The 13,982-nt window shown below is 35.4% G+C and overlaps 1 protein-coding gene across 12 annotated transcripts in view; it reads right to left on the bottom strand.

The window, feature by feature from the left end:
- Positions 1–13,982, bottom strand: part of CLOCK (clock circadian regulator) — a 128,627-nt gene that overhangs the window by 37,568 nt on the left and 77,077 nt on the right. For all 12 annotated transcript variants that reach the window (XM_036853605.1, XM_036853598.1, XM_036853595.1 and 9 more), the window contains 3 exons: positions 13,185–13,333; positions 10,154–10,245; positions 4,549–4,638 (listed from right to left, as the gene is read on the bottom strand). In XM_036853605.1, coding sequence (XP_036709500.1) covers positions 4,549–4,638; positions 10,154–10,245; positions 13,185–13,333 — 331 coding nt within the window. The remainder of the gene's footprint in view (positions 1–4,548; positions 4,639–10,153; positions 10,246–13,184; positions 13,334–13,982) is intronic.

The following is a 13,982-nucleotide window of genomic DNA, read 5'->3' as shown; positions in this document are numbered from 1 at the left end:
CAAAATGAAGCTGATCATACTTGATGGTGCCATACCATCCACTCGGTCCCCAAGCACAATTCAAAGGAAAGAGAAGGAAGTGACAGCTACCTGGATCCTTCTGTCTCCCTCAATTATTTTCATGAAGAAGAAATGTAAATCCTGCTGATTGCCATATGATATAAATCAACAGGCTGTTTTCTTTACATTAGGTCAATGCAACCATTCAGTGGACATTATTAACTATCATCAATTATCTTTTCCTCAGTGAGAAAACTGACAAATAACTGCTATAGAGAGTAGCTGCTCAAAAGGGACTGAAAGCTCCTCCAAAAAAATGTCAGGTATATGTTGGATATAACATATTTTTAAACAACTATGTTCCTTATGCACAGGCATAAGGGACAGAGATTCTGGTCCTATCAAGTAAGCTTTATTTGCTTATTTCAAATATTTGTTTTCTTATTAAAAATATTAATTCGCCAATAATCATATAACTATTGAAAAAAATTCTAAATTGTTATTTCTGCATACTGCATTTACACCAAAGATGTTACTGACTTTCTTAGCACATTCTTGTGTTTATAGTTCAAAATTACCAAGTTAAGAAGAGTAGAAAATGAAATGCTCATACAGTATCTTAATAGTGGCACTTTTAGTCCTGGACTCTGTTAGGCTGTAACATGGTGAATCTTCCTCCCTATATTACATGGTAACAAATTTAATATACTCTCTTCTCAGGAACACATTTAAGCAAGTATGAGGAAAACAATCTTAAATTGTAAAATTTTACAAATTTTAAGTTCCTGGTAAAGAGACCCAACTTTATGTCTTGGCACTTCCACTAAATTGTACAATTAAGTCCAATTTCTCTGGGTTTCATGTATGCTTCTAACAAACATAAAGGGGCTGGGCTAAGGATGTCTAAAATCCCTTCCAGCAAGGAGGTGGTATGACCCCATAATTTTGTTGTAGAAAGCCACACCAGGAAAAAAAAAAAATTCATAAATTTCCTTTCCTGATTATTAGCCACAAATAGGTTAAAATGTACCTAAATTAATTTCATAAGTATGACATGACAAAGTTAAGAAAAAATTTTTTGCAGGACCTCTAGAATCAGTCTTGCAATTTTACAGTCAAATTTAAATTAAAAAATGTTAAGTCACATTGACCACTGATTAAGATGGCAAATTTTAATTTCTCAACAGAACTGAATTATAAACACTAAAGCCTGTATTTAGAGATTTGCTAATGTTTCTCCCCCTCTGGGCAAGAGCCAAAATTCTATTTTAGACCAAAAGGTATGCATGTTCAAATACAAAGAAAGGCACACCATTGTTTTAAACCTTTTGTTTAGCATCTGTTACAGTTTAATTATTAATGGCAAGCCAAAACAGAAAATCACATACTTTTTTCCTTACTGTGTTTGATCCTAAACAAGTATTATTACTTCATTTTCTCAAAACACACTTGTGTTTTTGTTTTCAAACCTTCAAATAACATACAACATTGTCAGTGATGCGAAGGAAAGTATCCACTGTAACTGGAGAGCGGTAAAAAAAAAAACAAAACTGTTTTAATAAAGGCTACTATGAACTCCGCACGGAACGAAACGGGTCTGCTGGATCAGCAGCGACCTCCTCTGCCCACACGTTCACCTGCTACACGCTTTGGCTGGCACGACAATCAAAAAGATCCAGAAGATGTTACCAACAGAGAAAACTGGGTAGGGGACCTATGGGAACTCTCTGTACTATCTTCTCGATTTTTCTATAAATCTACAAATAGTTCTAAAATTAAAAGTTTAAAAAAAAAATCCAGGAGGGAATGGTGACGAGGTTTCTCACTGAGGGGAGAATGTTAATGATCAAACACTTGGATCCCAACTAGATCTGTGGTAGACATGTTGTTATTTCAAAATGCAATTAAATATTCCCTCACTAAAGATCCAACACCAGTGTGCCATTAGGAAGAAGTTTTTCAAACATCTCCATCAAATAATCTACTCAGTTTCTTATACTCAATCAATAATTCCTAAGTGCCTCTCTGAGAAATCAGCCAGCACACGTGGATACAGAGATGAAGTCCCTGCACTTAGGAAGCTTACATCTACCATTATTATCAAAATAAACAGAAAATTACAATTCGTTGTTAAGTGTCAGGGTGGCAGTACATATAAGGTAACGTGAGAACACAGAGAAAAGGAATCTAATTCTCAATGAAGTCCAGGGAAAATGCCCAAGAAGCAGGCTTTTAAAAAGTCTGACCACATTGCAAATTATACCCTGACTATGACTAAATTAAAGATTATATAGTTTCTATAAATACATAACCGAAAGAAAATCCAATAAAAATGTCTGTGGTTTAAAAGCATATAATTATACCTTTATTCAAGTTACTTAACCTTATTTTTTTAAATTGAAGTATAGTTGATTTATAGTATTATTAGTTTCAGGTGCACAATATAGTGATCCAATTTTTTTTATAGATTACACTCCAAAGTTACTACAAAAGTTTTTACAAGGTTATTACAAAAGTTATTTACACTTTAAAGTTATTACAAAATAATGGCTATATTTCCGTGCTGTACAATATATTCTTGTTGCTGATCTATTTTATACGTAGTAGGGGTAACCCCATACCCTTATCTCGCCCCTCCCCCCATCTTTCTCGCCACTGGTAACCACCAGTTTGTTTTCTTTATCTGTGAGCCTGCTTCTGTTTTGTTATATACATTCTTTTGTTTTATTTATTAGAGTCCACTAGTCAATCTTATCTTAGTCATATCTTAATCCTATCGAGGATTTCTTTCCCTGGCTTTTTTCACTACGTAAATATTTTTTAAAAAAGAGTCCTCCAGAAAATTCTGTCCTTTTCTCTGCCCATAGTAGTTTACTTACATGTTGCTATAATCTCACTGTTTATTCCCAAACAATTTTTAGATGTTGGGCTGATCACCTATTGTTTGAGCTTACTTGTAAAGAAAGCCCCTAGAGAAGCAGTAAAGCCAAGTCATTTTCTGCCAGACCCAAAGAAATTAGCAAATTACTTACTGCCTGGCTTTCAGAAACAAAGTACCCTTTTCGAATCTGACCTTTTAAGTATAGAGTCCATTCTCTTTACAAAGTACAAAGTAGCAGAGTAATCAGAGGGAAGGAGATACTGCTTTTCAACATCTCTTGAAAGAGATCCTTATAGAACAGTTGACTCTGTACTGTTACACATTTTCAAGAGATGGGCATTTTAAGAGTAATTTATAAGTAACTTCAAAATATTTACACCACAAGCCCCACTGTAAGCAGATAAGTTAGGGGTTCCCTGGAGAAAGAGAACCAGGAATGGCTTTCTTGACATAAGAGAAGCCATTTTGTAATCTCAGCCTGGCCACAATGCTTGCCCTGATCTCAGTATTTAATGATCTGAAGGGAACAAAGGAATGCAGGGAGAGAGAAAAGGCAGGCAAACAATAGTGCAGGGATAAACCAGAGTCCTAGTTCCTTCTCAAAGGATATACATAATAATACATCTGAGTTCTGTAGGAACCAAGGCCCCCCACCCCAAGTGGAGGATATAATGATGATGCTGACCTTTTCTGACTTCAGTCAAGTAAAGCTGGGACTCTGTCAACCTTTGCCCCACTTCTATGCTGAATTCTCCTCTGCTAAAGCCCCTTCATGAATATGCATGTGCCCTTAGCTGAAAACTTCCCCAATTTTGCTGTCTGGGGAGACTCTGCTTTGGGAAAGATCCGCGCCACCCCGCCCCGGGCCAATGTGTTCTCCTTACTTGCTGTGAGTTATGATAAATCCTTCCTTCTCCCAGTCTTTGGCTTGGTTGGGTCTATTGGCTTGGCACCCACCAAGAGGCGAACCCAGTTTCTGGGTAACACCATCTTAGATAAGAACATTACATATTCAATAAAAACTTCAAATTCATAAGAACTGTCAATTGTAGCAGAGCACCTAGCATAGCACCTGGCAGAGCAGATGTTCAATAAATATATGTTAAGTAAAACAGCAAATACATAATTCAGGTATTCACCATTCTAATCAAAATTATAATTCTTTTCGAATTATCTACCCTTTTGATCATATTAATAACAAATTGAATATGGCCACTAAAATGTTATCAACTCAAGCCACAGAGCACAAAAGTTCTGTATCTATTATTTTCAGTATGTTCTTATCAGTCATTCTTTTGAGAAAATTATTATTTAGCTGCAACAAATATCTCAGTAGAAATTTAGTTATTCTCAAGATAATTTCAGTGATTAAGCAACGTCTTCACCACGCTGATTAAAAAGTTAATACTGAAAATTCAGCATTAGAATAAAGAGGGCAGGAAGAATAGAGGTTAGATAAAGTGGTAGTTGAATAGTTAGTCACTATAGATTAGAGTTACGACTGACCTAAGAAAATACAGCCATGCTAAAACAAGAGACATATTCAGAGGTCTCATCCCCGCTCCAACCATTGTTCAGCACTGTTCTGAGGGGTCCACTTCTTAGTGTTTTAGAACGTTTAGAATAGGCATTAAGTAAGAAGAAGATCACAGGATTTTTATACTTACTGGTAAATGTTCAAGTAATGAAGTTACACTCTCAGACACATATATTATGCTTCCATCTGTCATGATTGCTAAAAAAAAACCATCAAGAGCCTGAAATTAAACATAATGGTCAGTTAAATGAAAAGAAAAAAGTATTTCACAGGACAGAAATAAAAATCTAAGATAAACGACAAAGGACTTAACTGTGGAAATTTCCAGAGCACTGTCAAAATGCTAGCTTTTCCCCTTTACAATACCTTAGTATCTATCTTTGTGCATTTTAAAATGCTTCTGGAAAAAAAAAAATCACTCTATGGCCATTATTGGATGATTGGTTTCTAAAAGGTAGAAACAATGTTCTACCTTTATCATGTTATTATACAACAATGGCCTTATTTGAAGATGTTAATATCTCCGAAGCACATAGGCCACCAATAATATGTCTTTGGCACACAAAAGAACACATTACCACCTTCGGATATATTAACAGACAGATATTATGTACAGACTGAAGCACAGGGAGATACATGGGGAATAAAGTGAAAGGGAATAAGCTGAAAAAGTAGGCTGAGGTCAGATCATGAAAGGCCTTGAATACCAGGGCAAGACATATGGACTTTGTTCAAGAGCGGTCTGGAAGCAGTGTGTAAAATGGATTTAGAGGAAAAAGTGAATTAAGAGGAAAATCTCAGTGGCCTTCAGAATAGTAGGGGAAGTTAAGGCGAATCCAAATGAAATTAGCAGCAGTAAGAATAGAGAAGAAAGGACTTAGGCAAACATTAAGAAATGTGATGTTAGAGTTCAGGAGAGAAGTCAGCATAGGGGAACAATACTTAATAATAAAGCAATCCTGGGACTTCCCTGGTGGCGCAGTGGTTAAGAATCTGCCTGCCAATGCAGGGGACATGGATTCGAGCCCTGGTCCGGGAAGATCCCACATGCCACGGAGCAACTAAGCCCGTGCGCTACAACTACTGAGCCTGCGCTCTAGAGCCCGTGAGCCACAACTACTGAGCCCACATGCCACAACTACTGAAGCCTGCGTGCCTAGAGCTCATGCTCTGCAACAAGAGAAGCCACCGCAATGAGAAGCACGCGCACCGCAATGAAGAGTAGTCCCCGCTCGCCACAACTAGAGAAAGCCCGTGCGCAGCAACGAAGACCCAACTCAGCCAAAAATTTTTAAAAATAAATGTATAAAATAGTAATAATAATAATAAAGCAATCTTGTATTCACATATCACAAAGTTTTTCATTTGAGAATCCTAGGCACCAAAGTTGCAGCTGAAGAAATGAGATCTGCAAAAGAGAGGAGACTGCCAAAGACAAATCCTTGGGGAATAATCTATTTATGGGAATGAGGAGGAGCAAAAGCACCAGAGAAAATGACAAAGACTGAATACACTGTTGTCGATGAAGTCAATGGAAGAAAGAATGACAAAGTGAATGAGGAGGAAGAGGGATGGTTCAGTATAACATAGAATCAAATAAGACAAGGAATGAGAAAATGAGGACTGAATTTTGGTGACTTTTAAGAGTAATTTCAATAGGAAGGTGAGTCACATCACAATGAGTTTAGAGATGGGTGGATGATCAGAAGTCTATTATTAAACCACTCTTTCTTCCCTTCTGAAGTTCATGAAAGGACACATTTTGAGGGGACAAAGTATCAAGGGAAGTCATTTTTTAAAAAAGTAACTGAAATGTATTTGCAGGCTGAAGGAAAAGAAGATGCAATAGAAAAGATGTTGAAGATATACAGCAGAAAAGATACACCGTAAGAGGAGTTCCTCTTCTCCTATCAAAATAGTTATCACACTAAATCTGAATTTCTTGTTTAAGTATAGGGTTCTCTCAAAGGATACAATCTCTAGTGAGAACTATGTATAACTCCTCCAATACTGTATCTGCAGCACCTAGCATATGTGTGGCCCGTGGCAAGTAAAAAATAACCTGTATGTAATTTATGGATCTGAGAGTTAGAGTAACCTCCCTCCAAGTAACTGTTGAGGTACGTGTTGGAAGTAGGGAAAAAGGCATCCCCCACCTCCCCTTCTATTGAGGAAGACGTTTGGATATCAGAAAGTACTTATTTTGAGTAGATGCCTGTTTTCTAGAATGGCTCAAACTCATTCTTGGCTAATGTAAGGGGAAGGGGTGAAAATCTTATAATTTAAGCAAATTCATGAAATTTTTACAAAAACTCCTTGGTACAATAATGCTGGTATTATTTCCTAAGGAAAAGGGTCAAAATGATGTTAAGAATGACATGCTTTTCTCATGTGAAGCTAGATTGTGTCATCTTTGAAAGCAAATTACTATTTTCTATGATGATCTCTATTTGCTAGAAATTAGTATGCAGCTCTCTTCTGTGAAGAGAATCAACTAAAATCAGAACTCTTAATGACTTGATCCCACTCCCAGAACCAGAGCCTGACCCTTCCTCTTTCAAAGCAGTCAAAGATTCAGCAGAGAAAAGCCTCCACCAGCATCTTGCCAAATCTTAACACAAGAAGGGATCCAGGGCTCAAACTTCTTTTGAGTGGAGGAATGTAATTTCCCAAGAAGGTAAAGTAGGTACACCAAAAACTGAAGGGGCCTTGAGGAGGAAGACTCGAGAGATGTGGAAGGAAGAGCAAGATACAGAAGGACATCCTCATACCAAGACTGAAGACCTTGAAGGTTATCCCTTGCCCACGTTGTATGATAGGAGGGAAAGGGCTCATTAGTTAAAACTCATCTTCCTATTTGACATCTACTTTACCCACAACAAAAGGCCTGTGTAAACCTTCGCTGTTTCCTTAGTGGGTGTTTAATATGGGAAGACTGGATGGAAGTTCTAGGGAAGGGGACAGAACCACCTTGTGATGAGGCAGGCAGGGCACTGGCCCTTCCCTTGTAGATTACTGGAGAGAGCTGCCAGCTGCCAAGGAAAAAGAACTCCTTACAGGGAGATGACTTCACACAGAGATGACTTTGCATAGAGGTCTGGTCAGGCTAAACTGCCCTGATTTCCTTGGCTACTCTCAACACCCCCAGCAAGGGTAGCAAGAAATTTTCCTGAAGCAACAGAGACAAGAGGGAGAGGGATGGGTGGCAACGGAAGAATGGAGAAAGACAGCCAACACATAAGGTGTAAGTGAATTTTAAGATCTTAGTCTGAGTTCTTGAATTAATTAGCAATCTGACCAGACAAGCTGCAGCCTCTCCAGGCCCCATCCGTAAAATGAAGAGGTTGAGCTGAATGACCCAACTCCTCTACTAGCAGCTCTAACATTCTACGATATAGCCTACATCCGAAATTCTGCTGAAAAGGGTATCCAGACTGCCTAACTATAACCTCATCAATACGACCAGCGAACAGTAACATAACTAGGTTAGTTGGACCCAGGTTACAGTACACACATTTATACATATCCTTCAATCTTGGCAATATGAACTTAAAATGCATATTTACTTAGTAGTTGTAAATATTCACTAAAAATCAAAAATATGCTTGACATATTGAAAATAAATAAATGTAGTATTTTTCAGGAATGTAATTTTAAAAGCAGTGAGGATAATCATGAGACAACTAATTTATATTTTCAAAATTAACCTGTTTAAATTTTCTCTGTTGCATATTATATATAATGTTACAATCCCTAGACTCTTTATTTTTAACACTTATCTACATATGCACTACATGTGTCTTGGCAATTAATTTAAAAAATCTGTTCATTGTAAAGAAAAATTTGAGGACAATGCTTTCCGTTTAGCTTATTAGTGAATAGGTAATTTACCTTGCTGAGATTCTTAAGTGTAGATATTACATCAATTTATGAATTTATAAAAAATTTTTCATACCAATAAAGCAGGGTACATAAATAGCTTATGATTAACACAGAAGATCTTATTAAATGATTACACTGAGAAATAATCAAAGAAAAAATTAAAGAGGAATTAAATGAGTTGATTTCTTCTTGTGGTTATAGACATTAGCTTGTGTGTACCCTTTCATAAATGTATTACTTCTATCTAAAGAGACAATTTCGGACAATGGCAAACTACTTTTAAGAGGAGAAAAAATTTAACCAAATTGGAACTATTATTTGGTTTGTAACTTAAGTGTCCACTAAGTTAAAGAGTTGACTGCTGGTTACTAAGCCAGAAGTCCTGTGCCACAGCTAGCCTTCACTGAAAAGAAGTCTCATGAGCAGCAGTGGGCACAAGGGCTGGGGCCACAGGGACCAGAGGCTAGTCTTCCTGCAGTGAATCCTAGCTAAGCTAATTACTGTTTTATTTTGAGCAAATTTCATAATCCCTTTGTTCCTCAATTTCCTCATCTGAAAGTTAGAAAGGGATACAAATAGTTTATCTTCAGAAGATTATTGTAAGGATTCACTGAGGTAATATGTGAAAAGTGCTCAGTTATTTTTCAGATTTTAAGCACAGCTTTAAATATATATACAATGTATTTATACTCCAACAAATTTTCATACGGTAGCATTTCTGCTGAATAGGTAAAGACTTAATTAATCCAGCAATTAACTGTTCCACCTAAAGTATAAATAGAAAAATAGTTCATTAATTTGCAAAATAATGTTGCTTTAGGCTTTAGTCAATATACAAAGACACCTGAGACATGGCTATTACATATACATACAGCACACAGAAAAATGCTTAAGTTCTAAAATAACAGACCCAAACAAACAGAATAAGAAATGTAAATTATTTAACAACCTCTGTATATTCCTACCTCAACTGCTTTCCTCTACTTCTTCCATGTCTACCTTCTTCTGTATATGGATTTTTCTTGTCCTTAACTGTTACCACCAAAGTATACCAAAGTATGTATTTTTCTTGTCCTTAACTGTTACCACCAAAGTAAACTTATTGTAAGTTTTCATGGAAGTCTGATACTGAACTCCGTACTTTGTGTGCATAGATGACACCTTATTAATGTAAATAGGAAATGATTAAAAAGTAAAAAAGTAAAATAGATAGGTATGAGTGACTCAAAATTTTTGTGGATTTTATAATTGATTGTATGAGTTATTAAGTTTTGCAATTCTAAGCAAATATGACCTGAATTATTTTCAAAAATAATTTTGTTGCAAAAGAACATCTACTTATTTCGTTTTAGAAGTTTCTATTTGAATTGAGAAGAGTTGCCTTTCAATGTATATTTCATTATTTTAATATTTTCAAAATACTTCATTTATTACCATTTTATGTTGTGTGTAGGTGGATTTTAATTTGTTAAAAAAAATCCTACTGTCTAGTAGAATACATTTCATAATAATATTTAGTATGTGATGAATAATATATTTTATTTTTCATTTGAATGTTACTGTGGTCCAGGTAGAGAACTTGGTAGTTATAGGTTTCTGACTTTTATTAAGCCTCTCAAAAATTCAGATGATATTGAAACCACAAAGATTTGGCATTATTTTACCACATAGTACTATTTCCTTACAATACTTATATCAGTTAATTTTAACTGAAGAGATAGTTGATTGACTTACACCGAATTAAGATTTTTCAATATTAAATTAATATTGTTAAAACTATACTAAAATTGGTAACCCCTGTGATTTCTTTTTTAAGGAAAATAAAACTTTTCAAAAATTAAATCTGGACATACCTCTAGCATTAATTGTGTAAACTCTTCATTACTAAGGAATGTAGGTTTCCAGTCCTGTCGAATTTCACTAGCATCTGACTGTGCAGTGATTTCTGTAAACAGATTGACACATTAGCGGTATAGTCCAACCACACACAGGGAGAGGGTGGTGGTACAAAAGTCCTACAAGTTGCCTTCCCTTCTCCCACTCTAAACCATAGTCAATAACATTCATTGGTCTAGGTAGGTTATCAGGAGGTCCAAGTTTGGGGATGATGAAATATTTGAGCTAATGTAGCAAGTTATCTCCTTAGATTTGCTCTCCTGAAAATACCAGTCTCTTTGGATTTTCTTTGGATTTTCTTTGGGGAGCTCTGAGAACCTGTGTTGCTGACAGGCCTGAGATTGCTTCCTGCTTTACACAATGACCAAACAAGAATCAGAACAAGCAGATTAGACCAAGCATTAGGAATATATTCTTTTTCCCCTTCCTTTCTTTGCCATTCAAACGGTAGCACCTAGAGCAGACATACGGACGTGAACCTGGAGGAAAGGAGCCAAGGAGATCAGTCAGTCTGCTTTTAAAAAAGAATGACTTTATTTCACTCCAAAAAAAAAAAAAAATTAAAAAAAAGAATGACTTCAGGCCTGCCTATTGCCAGGCAGAAAGATTCTTTCCAGTCTAAGGTATTCTATTCTTAATTAATCAAGGAGACTAAAATAAAATTTTAGGCAAAAACTTTATAGTAATAAACCCAGAGTAATCCTGCTTAGTGTCCTCTGGTATGTTTTCTTAGTGGTTCAAAAATTTGCAGATCCCTGGCTTAAGGCACACATTTTAACACAATAATTACAGTTTATCTTGCAACATACTTCTAATGGATTTAGTTATGAGAAAACTATTCATAAACGATGAAATGTGAACTATTTAGGTAATATTTTTCCATTTTTAAATGTGGACATATTAAAACAAACAAGTAAAATTAAAATCTATGTCACAGAGTTTACTCTACAAAATATACTCTACGTTGCAGTGAAAAAAATGGACTAAGTTGTTTTGATTTTTCTATTACCAGATATATAAATATAGCATATTAAATTGGCACCCAAAATTTGGCATATTGGAAATGCCTATACTAGATATGAAGAGTAACTGAGAAGTATAGCTACTAATTCTGTGGAACATAGTCATGCTTTTCAAATTCACATTATATACATTCAGGAAAAAGGACTTAAATCCATAAGCAAATCCCATCAAGTTTAGTTAAACCCAGGTTTATTTTTAGAGTAAGAAGTATATAAGAATTACCTTTCAATTAAGGTAAATTTTTTTGGTGTGAGAATCATACACCCAATTTTGAAAAAATATCTAAATGCCAAAAATGAATCCTCTATTGTCAGGGGGAAATAAATATGCATGTATATTATTTCATTTCATTCAACAATCACTTACTGAACTCCTACAATGTCTGAGGAATGAGTGTGCTATCTAACAAGGGGCACTGAAGTTAGTGAGAATACTATTTGTAGAGATAAAATGTAATGATAATGGTGGCAATAAAAATGAAGACCAGCAATTTTGAGAATAATCAACAAAACTGGCAACTGTGATACTGTACTACAGAAGATGAAAAAAATGCAAAACTCTTCTCAGGTTTGAGTCCCAGGGGATTGAAAGGACAGTGGTGTGAAAATGGAAAAAGGAAAGCTGAGAGAAAAAGATGACTTGACAAATGAAAATGAATTCAACTTCAGATGCGTTGAGTCTGAGGACACATAAAACAAAGACCCAGAAGTTACCTGGAAAAAAAAAAACGGAAAAGTTTGCATCTAAAAATATAGATTTAGTAGTTTAAGAGAGAGGCAAAACCAAGGGAAGGAGCATAGAGAAAGCAAGAGCACAAAAGACAAGACCTTGAGAAATGTCGTGTTCAGAGGGCAGAAAAAGAAAGAGGAAAGAAGTTAGCTCAGCTGGGAGGGGGAGGTGAATGAAGAAGTACAGTGTATCTCAGGCCAAGGGAAAAGGGAGCCAGTGGAGGATGGATGAAAATTTCCAGTGCTTCAGAGATGCAGAAGAGGATGAAATATAAGAAAAAGCTACCGATTTATTGGTAGCAGAGCGTGTGGGGGGGTCATGGCATTAATGAAATTAACAAAAAATAATTTTAAACAGTGGTGGAGCATAAACCAGGCTAGTAATGTATCACAGAGTGAGCTAGCAAGAAATAGAGGCACTAGTTACAAATTCTCTTTCTGAGAAGTTCTGCAGTTTCATTTCCATCTGAAAAAGAAATGTCCTTTTACAAGTTTTTCACCTATTTTCTATTAAGTAGCATTTATTAAGTACCAAAATACTTAACATTCTTTAAAATTTTCTTTTCATGACATTTACTCAAAGTGATTTTCTTTGATTAACAAATGATCACTTTAAAACACAGTATTTATTTCCTAAATATACACTGAAGCAATCTTTTAAAATGACATATAAAGTTCTCATGATCTGACTCTTGCTTCTCTTTCAAATATACCCATAACTTTCCAACTCAAACTATGCTCCAGTTAAACTGAACTCTCCCTGCTTCTCTGGTTTTACACATGCTATTTCCTCCATATGAAGTGCTGTTTTTCTTAAGCTAACAGGAAGACTCAGTTGAAAAATTAACTGTTAAGACTTCCCTGACACATTCTTTCCTCTGTGTTCTCACACAACGTTTACAGTTTACGAGCACTACTCACATTATAATTACTTGCATTGCAATTAGCTGTTTATATGTTTGTCTCCCTTGGCATGAGTTACTTGAGGGCCAGGACTGTTACCCCGCACCACAAGAATCTAGGATATACTAGTAGGCACTAAATACATGTTTGTTGAATGAAAGAAAGAATATACCAGGAAATCTTTAAAAAGGCAATTATTTCCTTTTCTTAAAAATGGTTAGGAAGCATACAGTCTCAAGCCATCACTGCCAAGATTCCATCACATTATGCTTTAAGAGACAGTCTGTTATTATTCAAAAAAAAAAAAATCCATTTTACAAAGTTAAAAATGTACCTTTATGTTTTCGTAAAAAATCAATGCTCTTCTGTAGAACAGTAGATTTGTCCATCTTTCTAGCATTCCCAGGAAGCATGGATCCCAGTTCTTTAATGAGAACATTAAACTGATCTCTACGTTTCTTTTCAGATTTGTTTCTAGATACTCTGTTGAAATAAAAAATTAGATAACCAGTTTTCAAACAGTCCATTTAATTACACAAATAGTTTAATACAGTGCTCAATAAAGACACAACCACAGAGCATGTACTTCTGTCAATACAGATGGTAATAAATATTTATATTCTAGGTTACCAACAATATACAGTTAATTAGGGCAATAATTTTTCTTCTTGGTTTAACCACTAAAGAAACTTTTACATATTAAGCATTCGGCATACATGTTTTTATGAAAATATCAGTAAGACAAACTACATTCAAATCTCAGGTTTTATTTAATCTAATATTTACCAAGAATCTGTATTTTCCTTATAAGGTTATTATGAATATTACTGAGATACAGTTTCTGAAAGCACATATAATGTATAAGTACAAATCATTAAAAATTATTGAATAGGAGAAAGTTATCCATCTCCTGTAAGTTTTAAATTATAAACAGAAATCTAAAAATGAAAATTTCCCTACCCTCAGGCTTACCCACACATTCTTCCTCTTATTCCTTCATCCCAGCCTCCAACACAGAGCTGTAACCACTCTTTTGCATAGCTGTCTCTCCACTGGGTGTAGGCTTCTTGATAACAGAGCCCCAGTTTTTCATCTAAGCACTTAAGCATAACACCTAACAAACAGTAAGCGC

Source organism: Balaenoptera musculus, chromosome 5 (genome assembly GCF_009873245.2).
Source record: "Balaenoptera musculus isolate JJ_BM4_2016_0621 chromosome 5, mBalMus1.pri.v3, whole genome shotgun sequence".
Taxonomy (NCBI): domain Eukaryota; kingdom Metazoa; phylum Chordata; class Mammalia; order Artiodactyla; family Balaenopteridae; genus Balaenoptera; species Balaenoptera musculus.
This window is presented reverse-complemented; position numbering and strand designations above follow the sequence as displayed.